General features: G+C 35.0%; 1 protein-coding gene across 3 annotated transcripts in view; it reads right to left on the bottom strand.

Annotated features, from left to right (window-relative positions):
* LOC123697670 (THAP domain-containing protein 11-like) overlaps nucleotides 1–16951 on the bottom strand; it is a 75918-nt gene extending 58967 nt beyond the window's left edge. The window contains exons 1-3 of one of the 3 annotated variants that reach the window (XM_045644176.1): nucleotides 16699–16951; nucleotides 16375–16449; nucleotides 12807–14053 (exon numbers count right to left, since the gene is read on the bottom strand). In XM_045644176.1, coding sequence (XP_045500132.1) covers nucleotides 13524–14053; nucleotides 16375–16414 — 570 coding nt within the window. In that variant the 5' untranslated portion in view covers nucleotides 16415–16449; nucleotides 16699–16951 and the 3' untranslated portion in view covers nucleotides 12807–13523. Of the gene's footprint in view, nucleotides 1–12806; nucleotides 14054–14297; nucleotides 14345–16374; nucleotides 16450–16698 lie in introns of those variants that run through there. The other 2 variants (XM_045644177.1, XM_045644178.1) reach the window with 2 other exon arrangements.
* Between the last annotated feature and the right edge of the window lie 310 nt (nucleotides 16952–17261).

Genomic DNA, 17261 nt, shown 5'->3' with positions numbered 1-17261 from the left:
CCCTAATACGAAGGTATGATTTTGGTTAGAGCCTAATACTGCGGTAGGCGGCTCCTAATACGGAGGGTCAGAAATTATATTCATTGCAGTTCCGTACAAATAATATTTGTTAAATAATAGGAATGTGTTAGTAAAGTAAATTGTAAGTTTTTTATTCATTGACCATTGGTTTGATTACGTTGATTCACTTTTAATGTGTTTCATTTATGCTTTTAGTTTTATCGAAAAAAAAACACGCATATCTATTCTTATTTTAAGAATCCACAAAAAAAGACACAACACTTCTTATTTATTTACGCAACCCTAAATCTGGTAATTTTAAGTTCTATTATATTAGGGCCGTAATAAGAGATCATATAACCTAATACAGAGTTACCTGGAAATATCTACCACCGTAATAGGAAAACTACTCGTGTTTTTAATAATCCTAATTCTGACCCATCAAAAATTCGATAAACAAGAGAATGTAAATGCTTAATCAAATGATAACAGTTTTTGGCTCAGATGTGTCAAACTCGAATCAACAGTTATACAAAATAAATGATTTGTGATACATTAAAATACACCTTCCTATTTTTACCCCTTCTAAGAAACAAACATTTTGTACTCAACCGTTTTCATATTTAACTGGATTTCTAATTAAGAACACATACCGCAGAATATGGTTTCTAATTTATTGTAATAGTAACTTCCTACTCAACCAATCAAAACATTCAAACTTACACAATACAAACACACACACAAATAAACAAATATTATAAACTTATTAAGTACATCTCTAAAAAAACTCTCTTGTATAAAATACATCTACATTTCTCTCAGTCTCCCTTAAATAAGTCATTAAATTATTATATTTTATATGTTACGTCTTTATTCAAATATACTTACATTCCCTGTACCAACATACATACACCAATCCTTTATATTCTACAAGCATGGACAGAAATATAGATACATTGCAAGATATAGATAATAGTGAAGCAGCTCGCGTCACACAGTGTGATGTTGAGCAAATATCCAAACATATAACTAAAGAAAAACACGATTTAACTATCATTTCTCAGAATATTAGAAGCGTATACAGCAATGTTAACGACCTTTATATTACACTTACTCAACTAAAATGTACAGCAGATATATTGATTCTCACTGAATGTAGACTTACACCAAACAAACCTATTCCTAAATTACAAGATTATGTCTCACATGCAACCACGAATCATATCAATCAAAATGACGGTGTAGTAACTTATATTAGAGATTCTGTACATGCTACAGTAAAAGAGATTAAATTAGATCAAGCTTCCTGCCTACAAATAGAATCGAACAACTATACAATCCTAGGAATTTATCGCTCACCATCTAATACTAACGCAGACAAATTTATAAACTCTTTAGATCGTCAATTAACTTCTTATAAATCTATTAAAAATACTATCATAACTGGAGATATTAATATAAACATACTGGCCAAACCAAATGAAAACAATAATGAAAAGAATAATAGAATACGGTATTTAAATATGTTGACGATGCAAGGATTTTTAATTGGACACACAATACCTACTCGCGAATCTAGCTGTCTTGATCATTTTATGTTAAATGTTGAACGAAACAAAACCTGTGCCCACATAATTATTCTTAATACGTCTATAACCGATCACCTGATGATATTCTTACACCTAACTAAAATTTCATATAATAACTGTCCTAAAACTCTAACAAAAATAAACTTTGATAAAGCTCTTATCGATCTTGCAAATATTAATATCTCAGAATTATTACACTGTGATGACCCTTGTTTTTTGACTGGTCATTTGATTCAAAAACTTACAACCATCATAAAAGAGAATACAGTGACAACGACTATATCAAAACAAAAACAAATAATTAAACCATGGATAACAGCAGGTATTTTACGCTGTATAAGAAATAGAAATAAAATGCAAAAGAAACTTAAAATGGATCCTCATAACGAAATACTGAATATTACTTATAAAAGATACCGCAACCATTGTAACAAACTTATAAAAAAACTGAAACGCAATTACGAAAGACAAAATTTAGAAAAATCAACTAAAAATACAAAAAATCTTTGGAAAAACATAAACAAAATTACAAATTTAAAACAGGGAAAGTCGGACAATACAACATTATTAAAAATTAAGAACACACCCCTAGAATCAGTAAATTATGTAAACGCTTACCTAGCTAATATCGGGAATAAACTTGCGGACGAGATAGGAATATCTAACATAGGTGTAAAGACGCTTGAGGAAGAAGATACAAATTTAACTTCACTTTGTTTACTGGATACAGATGTTGATGAGGTTCATAAAGTTATATCCAATCTGAAAGAGGACAGTGCTCCCGGATGGGATGGTATCCCATCGAAATTTCTAAAATTAGCTGTAGTAGAACTGGCTCCTATCATTTGTCATTTAGCAAACCTATGCTTTCAGCAAGGCGTTTTCCCTAATCCTCTAAAACGATCGATCATTACACCAATATATAAGAGCGGCAGCAAAAGTGATCTCAATAACTACAGACCGATTTCTGTCTTATCCTGTATTTCAAAGGTCCTAGAAAAACTATTAAACATCAGATTACTTAACTATCTTAATAAATTCAACATACTAGCAAACAACCAATACGGTTTCAGATCTGGAAGATGCACAGAGGATGCCATTACTGCCTTAAGCACACACATAGTTGACAAATTAGACGTAAAAGACAAATGCCTTACTGTCTTCCTTGATCTTAAGAAGGCATTTGACACAGTTTCGGTTCATTTACTTATAAATAAATTAGAAAAGATAGGTATTAGAGGAACTCCACTAAAATTATTTAAAGACTACCTACAAAATCGTTCACAAAAGACTAAAATTGGACAATACTACAGCGATGACACAGATATAACAACTGGAGTTCCCCAGGGAAGTGTTTTGGGCCCTACTCTCTTTTTAGTATACATAAACAGCCTCTGTAAACTAAAATTAGATGATGCAAAAATTTACTCATACGCTGATGACACCGCAGTAGTATTTTCGGAGAAATCATGGGATGCCGTTCGACAGAAAGCTGAAGTAGGTCTATCAAAAATTGCTACGTGGTTACAATCTAATCTTCTCACATTAAACGCAACCAAATCAAACTACATTTGCTTTTCAATAACTAAAAAAACTCAACCTTCTAACAACTTTAGTATTCAAATCCACAACCAATGTAATCTTACTACATGCCATTGTCCTTACATAAATAGAGTCACCTCAGCGAAATATCTGGGAATACAAATTGACGAAAGATTGTCCTGGCATCCGCAAATAGATTTAATAACATCCAGAATTAGGAAGATAACATGGACTTTTAAAACACTTCGCCATGTTGCTGATAAGGATTTGCTAAACAAAATATATGTGACACTAGCGCAATCAATTTTAACCTATTGTATACCGGTCTGGGGCGGAGCCACAAAAACAAAACTTTTGGAAGTAGAACGTGCACAACGTGCTTTAATAAAGGTTATGCATTTTAAACCATACAAATATTCTACTGAACTCCTTTACTCCACAACGGGCCTACTATCTGTACGCAAATTATATATTCTTGCAACTATCCTAAAAAAACATAAGGCTACTACATATGACCCTAACATAACGAATCGTAGAAGAAGAGACATTATTCCACTATTTCATAAAACGAACACATCATTTAGTAAGCGTCAGTACAATAGACAGTCAGAAATTGTATACAAAAATGTAAATAAAATTTTAAATATATATGGAAATCGATATAACGAATGTAAAAAACATACCTTAAAATGGCTTAAAGAAATTAGTTATACAGAAGCAGAAGACATTTTAAAAACATGTAAATAGTAGGGAGTAAAATGAAGATGTTAAATAAAAAAAAAAATAAAAAAATCACATTTCTTAATTTCTTACGTACATTACACAAACAATAACATGCGAACACACATACACCCACACACACTCACACACGCACTCACACACACACTCACACACACACACACACATCCATTCTACCAATTTTTAGAGTATTTTTATTTTTATGTATTACCTTATTTTTTTAAGCTTTCTTTTAATTTGTTAATGCCTAGTAATTGTTATGGAAGAGAAGCGCCTTCTAACACAAGTGAAATTTGTCACTTAAATGAAGGCACTTACCTCCAACCCGAGATGAAAACTTGTTTAAAAGAAATAAACAATTTTTATTTTTATTTTTATTTTTTTTTAATTTATCAGATTAATAAATATTTCAACTAATCTTGGAATTAATTCAATAAGTAAATAAAATGAAAGTTATAAACAATTAAACATGCCCAGTATTTTTCCTATTTCGGAGTTATGCCACCGTATTAGGATTAATCTATAAAATTTGTATCGTATTACGGCGGTATTTTATTTCTTATTTTTTGGGTAGAAAATGACTTACAAATATGAAACAAGCTATTTAAATAGTGAGTGTAATAGTAGGAAAATGTAATAAACAATACATATACAAACTTGAACGGCTTATTAATACGAAAAACTTAGTTTATAAATATTAGTGTACTTACTTTTGTTGTTTCGCGTTTGTATGGAAACACCTCTCATGTCGATGCCGTTACACATATTGATTGATCTTGTTGTGTTGTCTATGTGCTATACTTGCAAACGTTAGTTAAGTCATGGAGTAATAAATTTGGAATAAATAGCTTACGTTTTGGTGTACTTAAAATTTATAAAACAGGAATAAAACTCGAAAATAGAAATACCACCGTATTAGGAAGCGATTTTGACTACCGCCGTATTAGGAGCCTTTACCTTAATACATTACATACTCATGTGTATATTATTATTAAAAAGCCATAACACTGCTAAGCAAACACTTCCCCCAATGATTCCAAAAGCACTTCGAAAAAGTAATGTTAAAAATTAAAATACACAAGAAAAATCATTGAGCTATTATTACTACGTATAGAGGAGACACCACGAAGAAAATCTGTGCGCCAAGCGCGGCCGCGGCAGCACGGGGCGGCTAGTGAGTCATAGATTAAGCGATGTCATCGACTCACCGCCATAGAGGCCTAAATTCCTAAATATTCTGCCTATTACCAATTGAGAACAATCAATGCAATGTAACAAAAAAAATATAATTAATCTAATTAATAAATTACTAGAATTACCTAATAAACTTATCAATTAAAAACTTTTCAATTAAAACCAATTAATGTACAAAAAAAATGATACGTAGGTACTTATGTAATTTATTTTCATATTATCATGTTATAACCTTTTTTCAAATAATATCCACAGTACAATATTTTCTAAATTTGTAAAATTATTATTTTCCAAAATAAAAATTTACGTCATGTAATGACGAAAATATAATGTAATATTACTATCTAAACATCATTCATACCAAATGACGCAAAATGGCGCCCGCCAAAAATTTTGCTCGAACCAAGTTTTAAAAATGATTATCTAGTTAATTAATAATCACGATGACGAATTAGATGAAAAGTTATTTCTTTAGACTTTGGCGCATTACTTGAATTATTAGTGCAATATCGTAACACACTCGAGGGCACATTTGATGAGTTTCATGGTTTTTTGCTATAAAACAAACAAGACATGAACGCGACCATCGCGCTAAAGCGACTTAGTGCAGTTTGGCCATATGGCTTATGTTGAGCGGAACATAAGTGATGTAGGCGGTGGCTTCTCCATATGTATATCTCAATGGGAAAAATTTATAATTGTTTAAGTATGGGAAATAAAACAAAACCCGTCAAGAGGACTAAAATCTGTCTAAATCTAAAATCGTGATCTCCAACAACCGTCGTCGATTGTGTTCATGTGTGCGCGAGTCATTCAAGTTCAGCTAGCTCTTGTAGTCCTCTTAATGTTGAAGGTTGATCAAATGAATGACCAAGTAAACAAACGAATACGTCTTTTTCAACGAAACATTTCAATGCATTCGTTGTAATATAGTTGTAGTCGTATTTAGATAACAGGCCATTCTCGCCACTACACCGAATTAAATGACACGTATCCATTTCCGTTGATAAACAAATTTTACCTCTATAAACATCTTCAGTGGAGTAGCATATGAGAAGCATAAACCACTCGACATATCTTTTATACTTATTAGTTTATGATGCGGAAGTTTCTGTGTCGTGGTCAAAGTATCAATACAGTCCTCGCATTTTAACTCTTTGGTCAACCGAGTGCTTACATATCCGGAAATGTAACCAACTATTATTTAAGAAGCTTCCCTTATATTTTCATCATCCAGCATATTAATAAGTCGTGTATGTACATATATACAAGCATATAACAATGTAAGAAATATAAGATATCTACTAAACACAAAATTTAATAGAAATTATCCAGAAACCACACTTACCGATACTAGTGTGGTGTTTAAATTGCATGGTACAGCATTTCTCTTCAGATAAACTCGTCCTGTTTTTGTATAACGCTTATCCTCATCCTTAAAGTGCAACGAACATATATATGTTTGAGGAGTCGGAAGCCATGTTTTTTCATTCCGATTATTTTGCACAAATTCTATCCAAGATTATCTTTGCTTATGATACAACCGTAGAAACCTTCAAAATTATTTAGGTTAAAGTCACCATTTACTTATTTTACATATATTCTACACAATAATAAATAACACTTATACTACCGACAAACTGACAACCACAAAATAGGTACAAATGTATGTTGCGTATCTGCGTCTTTTGTTTTCATTACTCGGGCGCCGCCATTTTGCTACTAATCATAGTAGCAAAATGGCGGCGCCCGGCACCCCGATTCTAAAGGTGAGTATCGACTTCGCGCTCCAAGAGATCGAACATTGGCGCGCGCTCCAGCCGCGTGAAATGGATACCAGTTTGAAACGCGCGCCAAAATGTTCGTTGGAGCGGTCGAACGCGGAGCGGTCCGTTCCGTCGGGTGTCGGTTTTTTACCGCGCATCAATCGTGGCGCGCGCGCCAATGGAGACGGGTTTGTCCTAGTCGTATTTTTTGTGTTTGTTGCGCTCCGAGTAATAATTATGGATAACCAAAGTGAAGTGAAGTTTTTTATTGTATCTCCTATCACTTCGAACTGCATATCTCTTATAAGTGTCACTCCATACTGCATTCTAAGAACACAACCAGGCATTTTGATGTTGTTATTTATGCGAGCCAAACACGACTAAAGGTGAGTATCGACTTCGCGCTCCAAGAGATCGAACATTGGCGCGCGCTCCAGCCGCGTGAAATGGATACCAGTTTGGAACGCGCGCCAAAATGTTCGTTGGAGCGGTCGAACGCGGAGCGGTCCGTTCCGTCGGGTGTCGGTTTTTTACCGCGCATCAATCGTGGCGCGCGCGCCAATGGAGACGGGTTTGTCGTATTTTTTGTGTTTGTTGCGCTCCGAGTAATAATTATGGATAACCAAAGTGAAGTGAAGTTTCTTATTGTGTCTTCTATCACTTCGAACTGCATATCTCTTATAAGTGTCACTCCATACTGCATTCTTTTTCGGTACAGCTCTTTTATCCACCAACGCACTTTTCGTTTCTGTTTTTTCTTTCTTATTATGCTGTGTATAATTACAAAAGCTGCTGCTGCTTGTACCGGACTAGCTTCCATGATGAACGGTCAAACACTGGAACGGTTGCCACGCGCGCCAGGCGCGCTTAGTTGATATACTTCAATTATTTGGAACGCGCTCCGCGGAACGCACTCTCGGCGCGGTCATTCATGGCGCGCGCGCCAGGAGCGCGAAGTCGATACCCAGCTTAAGTACTCTACTCTCTACGGGCGTTGGATATTCACTGGATAGTTGCGGTAATGCGGACTGCGGTACAGTGTACCGCAATGCGTGGTGCAAAATCGAGCAACGCGTTGACTTCTCTATATGTATAGTAGTAATATCTCAATTCTCAGTGCCACTAATACATTACATACTCTTATGTATATTATAATTAAAAAAAATTGTTTGTCTGTAAAGTCGGTTTACTGACGATAGTTGAACGTGACAACGTCCGATTGTGCTTCTTTGTCGCTCGTTCCGCGCTCTCGCTTGCACTTCAAGCCTTACATCACTTTACATGGAACGCCTCAGAGCGAGGTAACGCCGCATGAGTCATGTTTTTTCGTGCGTGCAGCCGGCGCTATCGAATTATAAGACGTTGTCACGTCAAAAGCCATAACACTGCTAAGCAAATACTTCCCCCAATGATTCCAAAAGCACTTCGAAATGAAAACGTAATGTTAAAATACACAGCAAAAATATTTAAAAGCACATTTGGAGGTTTCCAATATCAATATTGTCGCCGGCACGAGGTAATTTCCGCACCTCCCCCCCTCACCTCTGCTACCCCTCGGCATACCGCTCCTCAAATACTGAGAATTGAAATATTCGGGGTAGATACCATTTACCGTATCCACCGATGAATTCATTTCTTTACAATATTGTCACGAAATCGATGACAAGGAAACCTGATGAAATACTTCAGAAATATTTCTTCTTGTTATTCAGGGTAAATTTTATTAAAACACGACTTATTTTACTTTTAGGAGAACGCTAAATTATGTTATTTAAGCTCTAATCTCTCTCCCTAGTCTATTAAAAATATGAATAAACTAATTATCAACACTTATTGTAAAACCCAGGTAAGAAATTGTAGGTAGAATATTCATTATCTTACTTGTAATATTCTTAGATATTTCCACGAAATTCTAAAGAATGACCTATATTATAACCTCGCCAAATATCAAGAAAACCATTTTCGTATAAAATCACAATGAAAAATCTTCAATTCAATCGAAAATACTTAAACAAAGGCTATCCTTCTTTGTTCTATATTTATTTGTCGCTCCCAAAAGTAAGTTTATAAAAACATCTTCAATTTGACCATTTTTATTGCTTCACGAAATAAGGCCACGAGTTTGTGTAATGAAAGCTTTTTCGTCTCAATTATTTGAGGACACATTTATGAGTGAAGATAAATAGACCATGTGTACAGAAGAAAATGAGCTAAATAACAGGCAGCGCCGCGTGTCGCCGCATAATTAGCCTGATGGAGACACACATACGAAAGAAGATCAATGTGAACATCCTTAAATCAATGGTATTGAGTTCGTAATTTACTTTGATGATTTTGTTGTGAACTGTGTAATTTTGTGGAACATGAAGAATATTAATAACCTTATTTTGTGTTTTTCCGTTGAAGATTTCGGTTGAAGTGACCCGGTATATATCTATACTTTTGGCTATTTGTAAACAATTTCACAGACGAGATACCTAATATCGGTAATTCGGTACTCCATTGTATAGGAGTGAAAGAATAGGCCCTGGAATACCCTGTTTTAATCTCTTGACAAAGCATTGCATTTCTTTCATCTGTTTCATTCATATACAGCTGTTACGTACCTAGTAACTAATTAGTATTATGTGCCGTTACTTATGTAGTTACTACTTACCTACCTAATTAGGTAAAATAGATTTGTACATCAACTATTGTTTGTCTGTAATCAATCACAAATATTTACATTGTATATCTGCATTGAACATATATTTTTGAGGTTTAGTTCTACCCGAGTGAAGCCGGGGCAAACGACTACAAGTACAAACCATCTCAACCATTCAGTGTTCAGTGAACGTACAACAGTTAAAATGCAAATGTAATTCCCGGAAACATTTCACAGCCGCGCCCATCGCCCGTCCGCGTCGGTAACAAAGCTGATAAATTGGTCTGCTTCGATTGTCACTGCACTCCACACTCCACACTGCACTACAGAACCATTCTAAACGTTTGTCCTTTTGTATTCTAGTCACATCTAGTGTATTTTAAAAATTTTCTATTCCCCTGGCAAATTGTCATTGATTATGTAGATTGCCGACTGATACTTGTTGGCAGTAGGTACGTAGGTTATATAGGTTTCACGTATATATTCGTGTGTCAACTGTGCTTTTAAAATAATATGATGATCAGAAGCAAATAAGATGTATAGGTAGGTTCTATGTAATTTTCCTCATTGTAAAGTAACGCTTTTATAAAGAGGGGCAACATAATGTACCTGATATGCTCGTTACTGTTTTGAAACACGGTTTGTTACATTTGTTACGAGAAAATTCGAGAAAGACAATGACCTATTATACTAGTAGACGCGGCATACGCCAACATCATTGCACTAAAAAACAGCGTAATTAATACATACCTACTTACTAACGCATTATCACCAATACAGTTGTTCTCTCTTTCACTCTCACGCACGAGACATAATACATGTCTCACTCATGTACTTCGTAATAACAACTGCCGATTAAAATACAAAAAGAACGTCCAGCCACGACGCTGAATGGTGCGTGACTAAGTGAAACTCGGGCACTTACCCGAGTTTTTTCTTGCCAAAATAGAGAGCGGGTAACGTATCTAGCTCTTTTATATATCATAGGAGAAAGATTGTTATTTGTTCGAATAAATCTAATAAAATACACGGAAGAGAAGCATAATGAAACGTTGATTTCATTAGCAACACCGCCGTTTCGTATTAATCTGATAAATTACAGCGAAAGGTACGAACAGGAATAATTAATATTTATCGCAATAAATCACCGAAATGAATCCACCCTATTGCGCAACTTCGCCGAATACATTACAATAAATGAATGTATCCGAGCGCGCAGCAAAAACAAATATATAAATATTATCAATCGCCACTTTATTACCTATCCCGATATTGTAGGGAGACAACAATTGCCTAATAAATAACCGGGACACGCTCAGTCATTACTGCGCGCTCGTGAATCATCGGCTGTTTCCGGCCGCCGCCGGCTCGCGTCCCTTTGCGGCGTCCCTTGCGCTTTATCGCGCGGCTACACTACTCGTGTTTCCTGTACGCCGGATTTTATGCACCCCATAAATTATTGATAAACGTTTACGAGATATTGCCGCTTCTATCTGATATTTATTAACACCTTATGATTTCTTCTAATCGATTAATCTTTCAAAGTGTAATATATACATATTACTATAACTGTTAACCTATAATCGCTTTTGAGTTCATTTTAAATTGAGATTTCGTTAAGTTATAACCATTAGAATATAATATTTTAACAAATACATTTCAACTGATAAAAGATTTAATGCTTAATGCGTAATTAATTAAAGAAATGATTATTTATGACAGCGGTATAACTAAAAATAAATAAGGTCAAAATTAAAATATTAACTATAATCACCTACTCTATCCCCACATTATTGATGCATGACGCCATTATTCAATATGAAAACAAACGCATTGAAAACGGACCCTTTTAAACTTTGATTAAATATCCTCAATTGGGTCAAAACAAACAAAAGTATCCTTTACATTTCAATATCAACCGAGATCAATTTTCAAATCAAATTACTGTATACATTTCAATTAGTGCTTAAACCCTCGTTAACATCGTCCAGTCAAACCTCTGTCATAACAGTTGACGGGCTATTTGTATACGAACCGATTACCAACATTAAGGCAATTGCAGGATCGTTGAGTGGGGCGTAATTACACCAACAATGATCGCCATGTTGTTGCTATGGGGCGGGGAGCTGGGACTGTCCGCTGGCGTGCGTGTTTATGGTATGCGCACTCTGCTTGAACGATTTTGCGTGTATCTGTATTCTGTTATTTCTGTATACCGTGAGTCGAAATTGCAGATGGGTCATGGAAGATTCCGTTGGGTTGGTTTTAGGCTATAGCGTAAAAAATCTTAAGGTAGAAAAAACACAGTAAAATAAACACATACCTAAGTAACTTTAAATAATTTGATTATGTTCCAGCAACTTTGTTCGTTTTTTCTTTGCAAGCAAGTGGTAAAAAAATGTTATCTGACTTTGATCTACTCGATATAAATAAAGCAGAAGAAGTTTATCAAAAACTATTTAAAGTGCTGTTACATTAACCTAAGAAATAAGAATGAGATGCTTTACAAAAATAATTATATTTCAATGACGATTTCGATTAGGTATTTTCTGAAATGCAATTTCATTCAAACCCTATATTTACAGATTTTGCTTTTTAGTTCAGGTATGTTCTGTAAAGGCACAGATTACTAATTAGTTTTTTAAGCCTGAAATATGGTCTCGTAGCGGCTAGTTTTGAAAACCGCAAAAAAGAAAGAAAAAAGCAAAACCTATAAAAAATAAGTAAAAATAAGAAGATACTTAATATATTTACAAACATAAAATTTATTTAAAAAACAGATTTCATTTGCCCCTAAGCACGGCTATTTATTACAACCCGTGCACATCACACTTACATAACTATCTTTTAAATTCCACCGTGTCCTTGAAACTATGAAAACAAAATGTACCCATCTGAAATCTAGACCTTATCCCCTCCACATAAGGACTTCAATCCTGCTCATAATGCGATGATGCGTCAACCTGTTTTCGTACTCAACACAAATAAGTTGACATTTCAATTTCAAATCAAGATCACGCTTGACCTTTTCGGGATCAATAATTCTTCAGTGTCCTCCAAATGTTGGTAATTTTGCTTTTCAATAGTCTAGCTTTTACAGCAGAGGTCACACGCTCTGTGGCCGCGAGAAATAACGTCAAAAATAGCAGACAAAATATCAATTGAAATGCAAACAAGTTTATTGACAGGCAAATACAAATAGAGGTATTTTTATTTTTAGATTTGAAAAAAAAAATGTATTACGCTTCCGTCATCTAGGTACCACCACCTATAAAAATAGAAACCAAGACAGGAATTCTGAATTAGAATATATTTTTATTACAATAAGGAGGTTGTCTCTTATATTTATCGAAATAACTTAAAACAATACATGGTGTAGGTATAACTTATAATTAATATTATAATTAACTATTTTGTCTATGTGGCTTCTTTGAAGTTTAAACTTACAAACAATGTAGCAGCATAATTAATCCATATAAAACAAAGCCATTCGAACACAATCAACCATTTAATTCAAATTAAAGTAACGTACTCTATGGCTTGTCGCAAAACCATCGATAATACATTTTGCTAATATCAGCAATAAGGGTGGCAAAAGTATTAATTCCCAATTTGTCCGGTTGGCAGCCCTGCTAACAAGTAACAATGTACTATATCAGCACGTTGCGGCCTTGTTAACCGTTTCTATTCAAGGGAACAGCTCACGTGGCTCCAGGAACATTTGCACCTTGTTGCTGTGACCGACTTTTGCTCACTTATATTGTTACCACTTTAGCCTATATCCGAAAGGTTTCCTTATAGCAATATGTTGTGTAAATTCATTTGGTTCTATAGTCTATACATTCAAAATTACACAAATATTTATTATTTTATTTATGACGATTCAAATGTGCTTTAGAGGATGTCCATATGAATATATACCTACGTGCTTGAGATTGAGTTTGAGTTTTTCATTTAGCTTTGAATTGAAAAAAAAATGTAATATCTACGAGGATGTTATTATTATATTTGCACGTTTATTTTAAGCTTAATATTCGCTATGGGCTATTCCTATTCTAAAAATTCTGCAAGCTGCGCCATTACTCCTTTGTGAATCTCTATAACATGTTCCACTATATAAATAATATCGATGTGTTTCTTAGCAATATATTGGTACAGCACTATATGTTCGATGACTTTCTTCGAGCCACGTTTCTTCAGAGCGAGCGTGTGGATCCGCCTCATGTCTATGATCAGTTGCTTCATTCTTCCGTATAAGAAAGCCATCTTCATGGATGGACTGTCCTTATATTTCTCGAGCACGGGGTCCAAGTCTCTCAGCCTCGCCTGGGTTCCGTATATCGCTTGTTTCATCAAGTCCATCGCTTTGTGTCTCACATCCATCTCCTTTGGTTCCAAATACCGTGCTTTCAACCGAAGGGCCGGCTTCGGACCGAACTCGTTGATAAAAGTTGCAGGATCAACCAGTAACTCCTCGTCCGATAAGTTTTTAAACAGTTTCATGTTTTCGATCTTCTTCTGTATCGGTGGGTCGTCGTCTATTGATTGAATTGATGGGAAATTTATACAGAGCAGCCAAACTGTAAATAAAACATTTGCAGAATACAGATCGACGTCAGACGTGAGAGAATATTTATTAACGAGGTATATTTTATATATATTTACATATTCTTATATTTTCACAGCCATCTTAGTCCGGTAGGTAGGAAGGTCCTTTGTATTTTCGTAGTTGACATTTATCAAAAATGTTTAATAAGCGTTTCGTGACAATAATTTGAACGAAACGTTTTATAAAAGTGAATTAAATACCAAGGGATTACTTACATGTTGCAACGGCGAGAAACATGTCGCAAGAGCGGCTTATCGCACGGTTAATGATGTGTTTTATTGCTTTGAAAACTATTCGTAAGAGAAATCTCGCTATTTATTGATGCGAATTGCAGTAAACATTACGTCATTTCTTATTTAAATAATATTTTTGTTAAAAGATCAAAGAAGGAAACGCCATTAATGATATGCAAACGATTCTCTTTGACATACAATAAAACTTAAATATAAAGATTGTACCTACAATTGTAATATCACAGCTATCATAGAAGTATCTGAATGGAACAAAACAATGGTCCTGTGAGTCGTGACCAATATATTAGTTATAATTGACTAGTTGTAGTTCGCAGCTTCACTCTTCTCGTATCTACCCGGCTAAAAAGGGTTTATATTGTTTTGAAGAAATAAAGATAACAAATCCAATTAATAGTTGGTTTACGGGAAATACTCAAACATCTATCTATCCTTCCAAATTGTAACTCACGTAGAAACTATTTAGTAATTAATTATCTGTGCTTTCACATTTATATTATAACTTATTTAAGTAACTATAATATTTATAAAAATTCAAGTGACTACCAAACGATACTCCAGCCAAACATTCCATCTTCTCGTATTTCAAAGCTGCATCACTCGACACTCCATCGCTTGATAGAGGTCCATACGAAAAGCCTACAAAGAAAACATCAAAAACAGCAGAAAATCCCACTTTTGAAGACGAACATCAAACAGCACAGTTAATAGCTAATCTCCTACGGAGGGCACTTACTCGACATACAGAAAATTAAAAAAGAATTGCCTCCGGTGCGAGCAGCCCCTCCCCCCACCCTTTGTAACTCCCCCTCCCCTTGTAACCCCCACACACACACACGAGGGATGACAACTATTATTAGGGCGTTTTCATCAGTGAGAATCAGCTTGAAAGGTGGCAAAGAATTGTGATTCATTTTTGCATCAATGCCTAGTTCTTTGTTCTTCTTTATAATAGTTAGTGTCGTTGGTTGTTAGTTATTACCTACCTATATTTTGTTATAATATAATGTATATTTTGTCATATTATGAGACCGCCTCCGTGGTACAGTGGTTTACGCGGGTTACGCGCGCGTAAAACCGAGGGGTCCTGGGCTCGATTCCCGGTGGAGACGAAGAAAAGAAAAATGTCTCGGTCTGGCAGGACAGAAGGCTGATAACCTTCTTGTCTCTAAATAAAAAAAAATAAAAATATAAGAAACCTTATTTTTCTAAATTCCGTGTAAACTAGAAAGACACGAACGTCCCGCATCGAAAAAATCGAAACACGCCTCAGCTTATTGGCTATTAAACAAACTGGACAATGAAAATCAATAAATTGTCTCTGGAATTCTTTAGATATTGAATAAATCTTTAACACTTTACCAGTGCGCCAACCGCGTCGTCGATTGATAAGGTAAGGAAAAACGCAAGTGTGAGATGTATTTACCATTAATGTTAATACCCCTTTCCATCCAGTCCAGCGTCTTGTACATATCCTCCAACGCAGTTGTGAACAATTTCGGTGAGATTACATCACCTTGTCTCACACCTCGCCGTAGATGGATATGCTCAGTACGCCGATTCTGAATTTGAACGGTCATCGTTGCAGAATTATAGAGTGATCTCAACACTTGTATGTATCGCCAATCGACCTGACACCGCTGTAAGGATTCGAGAGCAGACCACGTTTCGATGTAGTCAAAAGCCTTCTCATAGTCCACAAAAGCGAGACAAAGGGGCTGATTGTACTCTTCGGTTTTTTGCATAATCTGCCGCACAGTGTGGATGTGGTCTATGGTGCTATAACCACATCGAAACCCGGCCTGTTCTGGAGGTTGAAATTCGTCGAGTCGATGAGCAAGGCGGTTTGTGATGACCCTCGAAAACAACTTGTAAACGTGGCTCAACTAGTATACTTTACTAGTTACGCGAGTTGATTTATACTGTAAACATTTTTGTATATTTATTGTTATTGTTGTGTAGTTGAACCTACTGTATTTATAATTATGTATCTTTAACTATGATAAGGGCTGAAATAAAGAAGTAGGTACTTAGTACTTACGTATGCAGATTCGTTTCTGATTGTTGATTTTGCTCTTCATTTTGCTCTCCGGTTTGCTTCTTACGTTTATTTTTACTAAAATAAAAAAAAAAAGTTCTTAAAAGAAATATAGTTTTATAAGTTGCGACTTGCGAGTTTCAAGATCAAACAAAATAAATATCGAATGCTAAGTAAGATGTGCATTGAACAATCTGTTCTTGGAAGTACACATGGGTATTTTATTATCACACGACAATAGACCTTATGTATAGCGCCTTAGATATAGCGCAGCAGAACACCAGCGCAGACTATTAGGTCGTAAAATAGTAAATGAAATGTACTTACTTTACAACTTCCATCATTCTATCGTATTTTTGACGATACGAGCGCTTTTTTGCTATCCATTTATTTTTATTTTTGTTCCCCATTATATATATAATATTTATAGTTAACTATTTTACCCACTTAACTAAATATTTACACTTCCTTTATACTTAACTCCACTAAACAGTAAACACTAAATAAGTATGTACAGAGTATTTAAAAATTTTAAACTCAAGTTTTTCGATGTTTTCGAAGCACAGGTCCGTCTAGTAAGGCGCGTTGGCGTACACTGTCCAATTTTATGGGAGTAAACGAGAACTGCTAGAAGAAAATAATAAGAAAATATGTACCTATGTGATTTAAGGAAAAGTGTGGGTCATATGCGAAATATGACTCGTTAGAGGTTCAGGTATGAATATGTTGACTTTGTGTTTTAAATTGCAGATCCGTACGTCAAAATAATAAAGACATAGAATCGTTTATACACCAGGGCCAATCCCTTCCAAAATGATAAAACCTAAAAAAATAGTAGTAGGATGAAACCCATTAGAAAAGGAAGGGAATGTGATAAAAATTAAAGGAAA

Source organism: Colias croceus, chromosome 15 (genome assembly GCF_905220415.1).
Source record: "Colias croceus chromosome 15, ilColCroc2.1".
NCBI classification, from domain to species: Eukaryota; Metazoa; Arthropoda; class Insecta; order Lepidoptera; family Pieridae; genus Colias; species Colias croceus.
The sequence above is the reverse complement of the archived record's forward strand: the minus strand, read 5'-3'. Positions and strand labels throughout refer to the sequence as shown.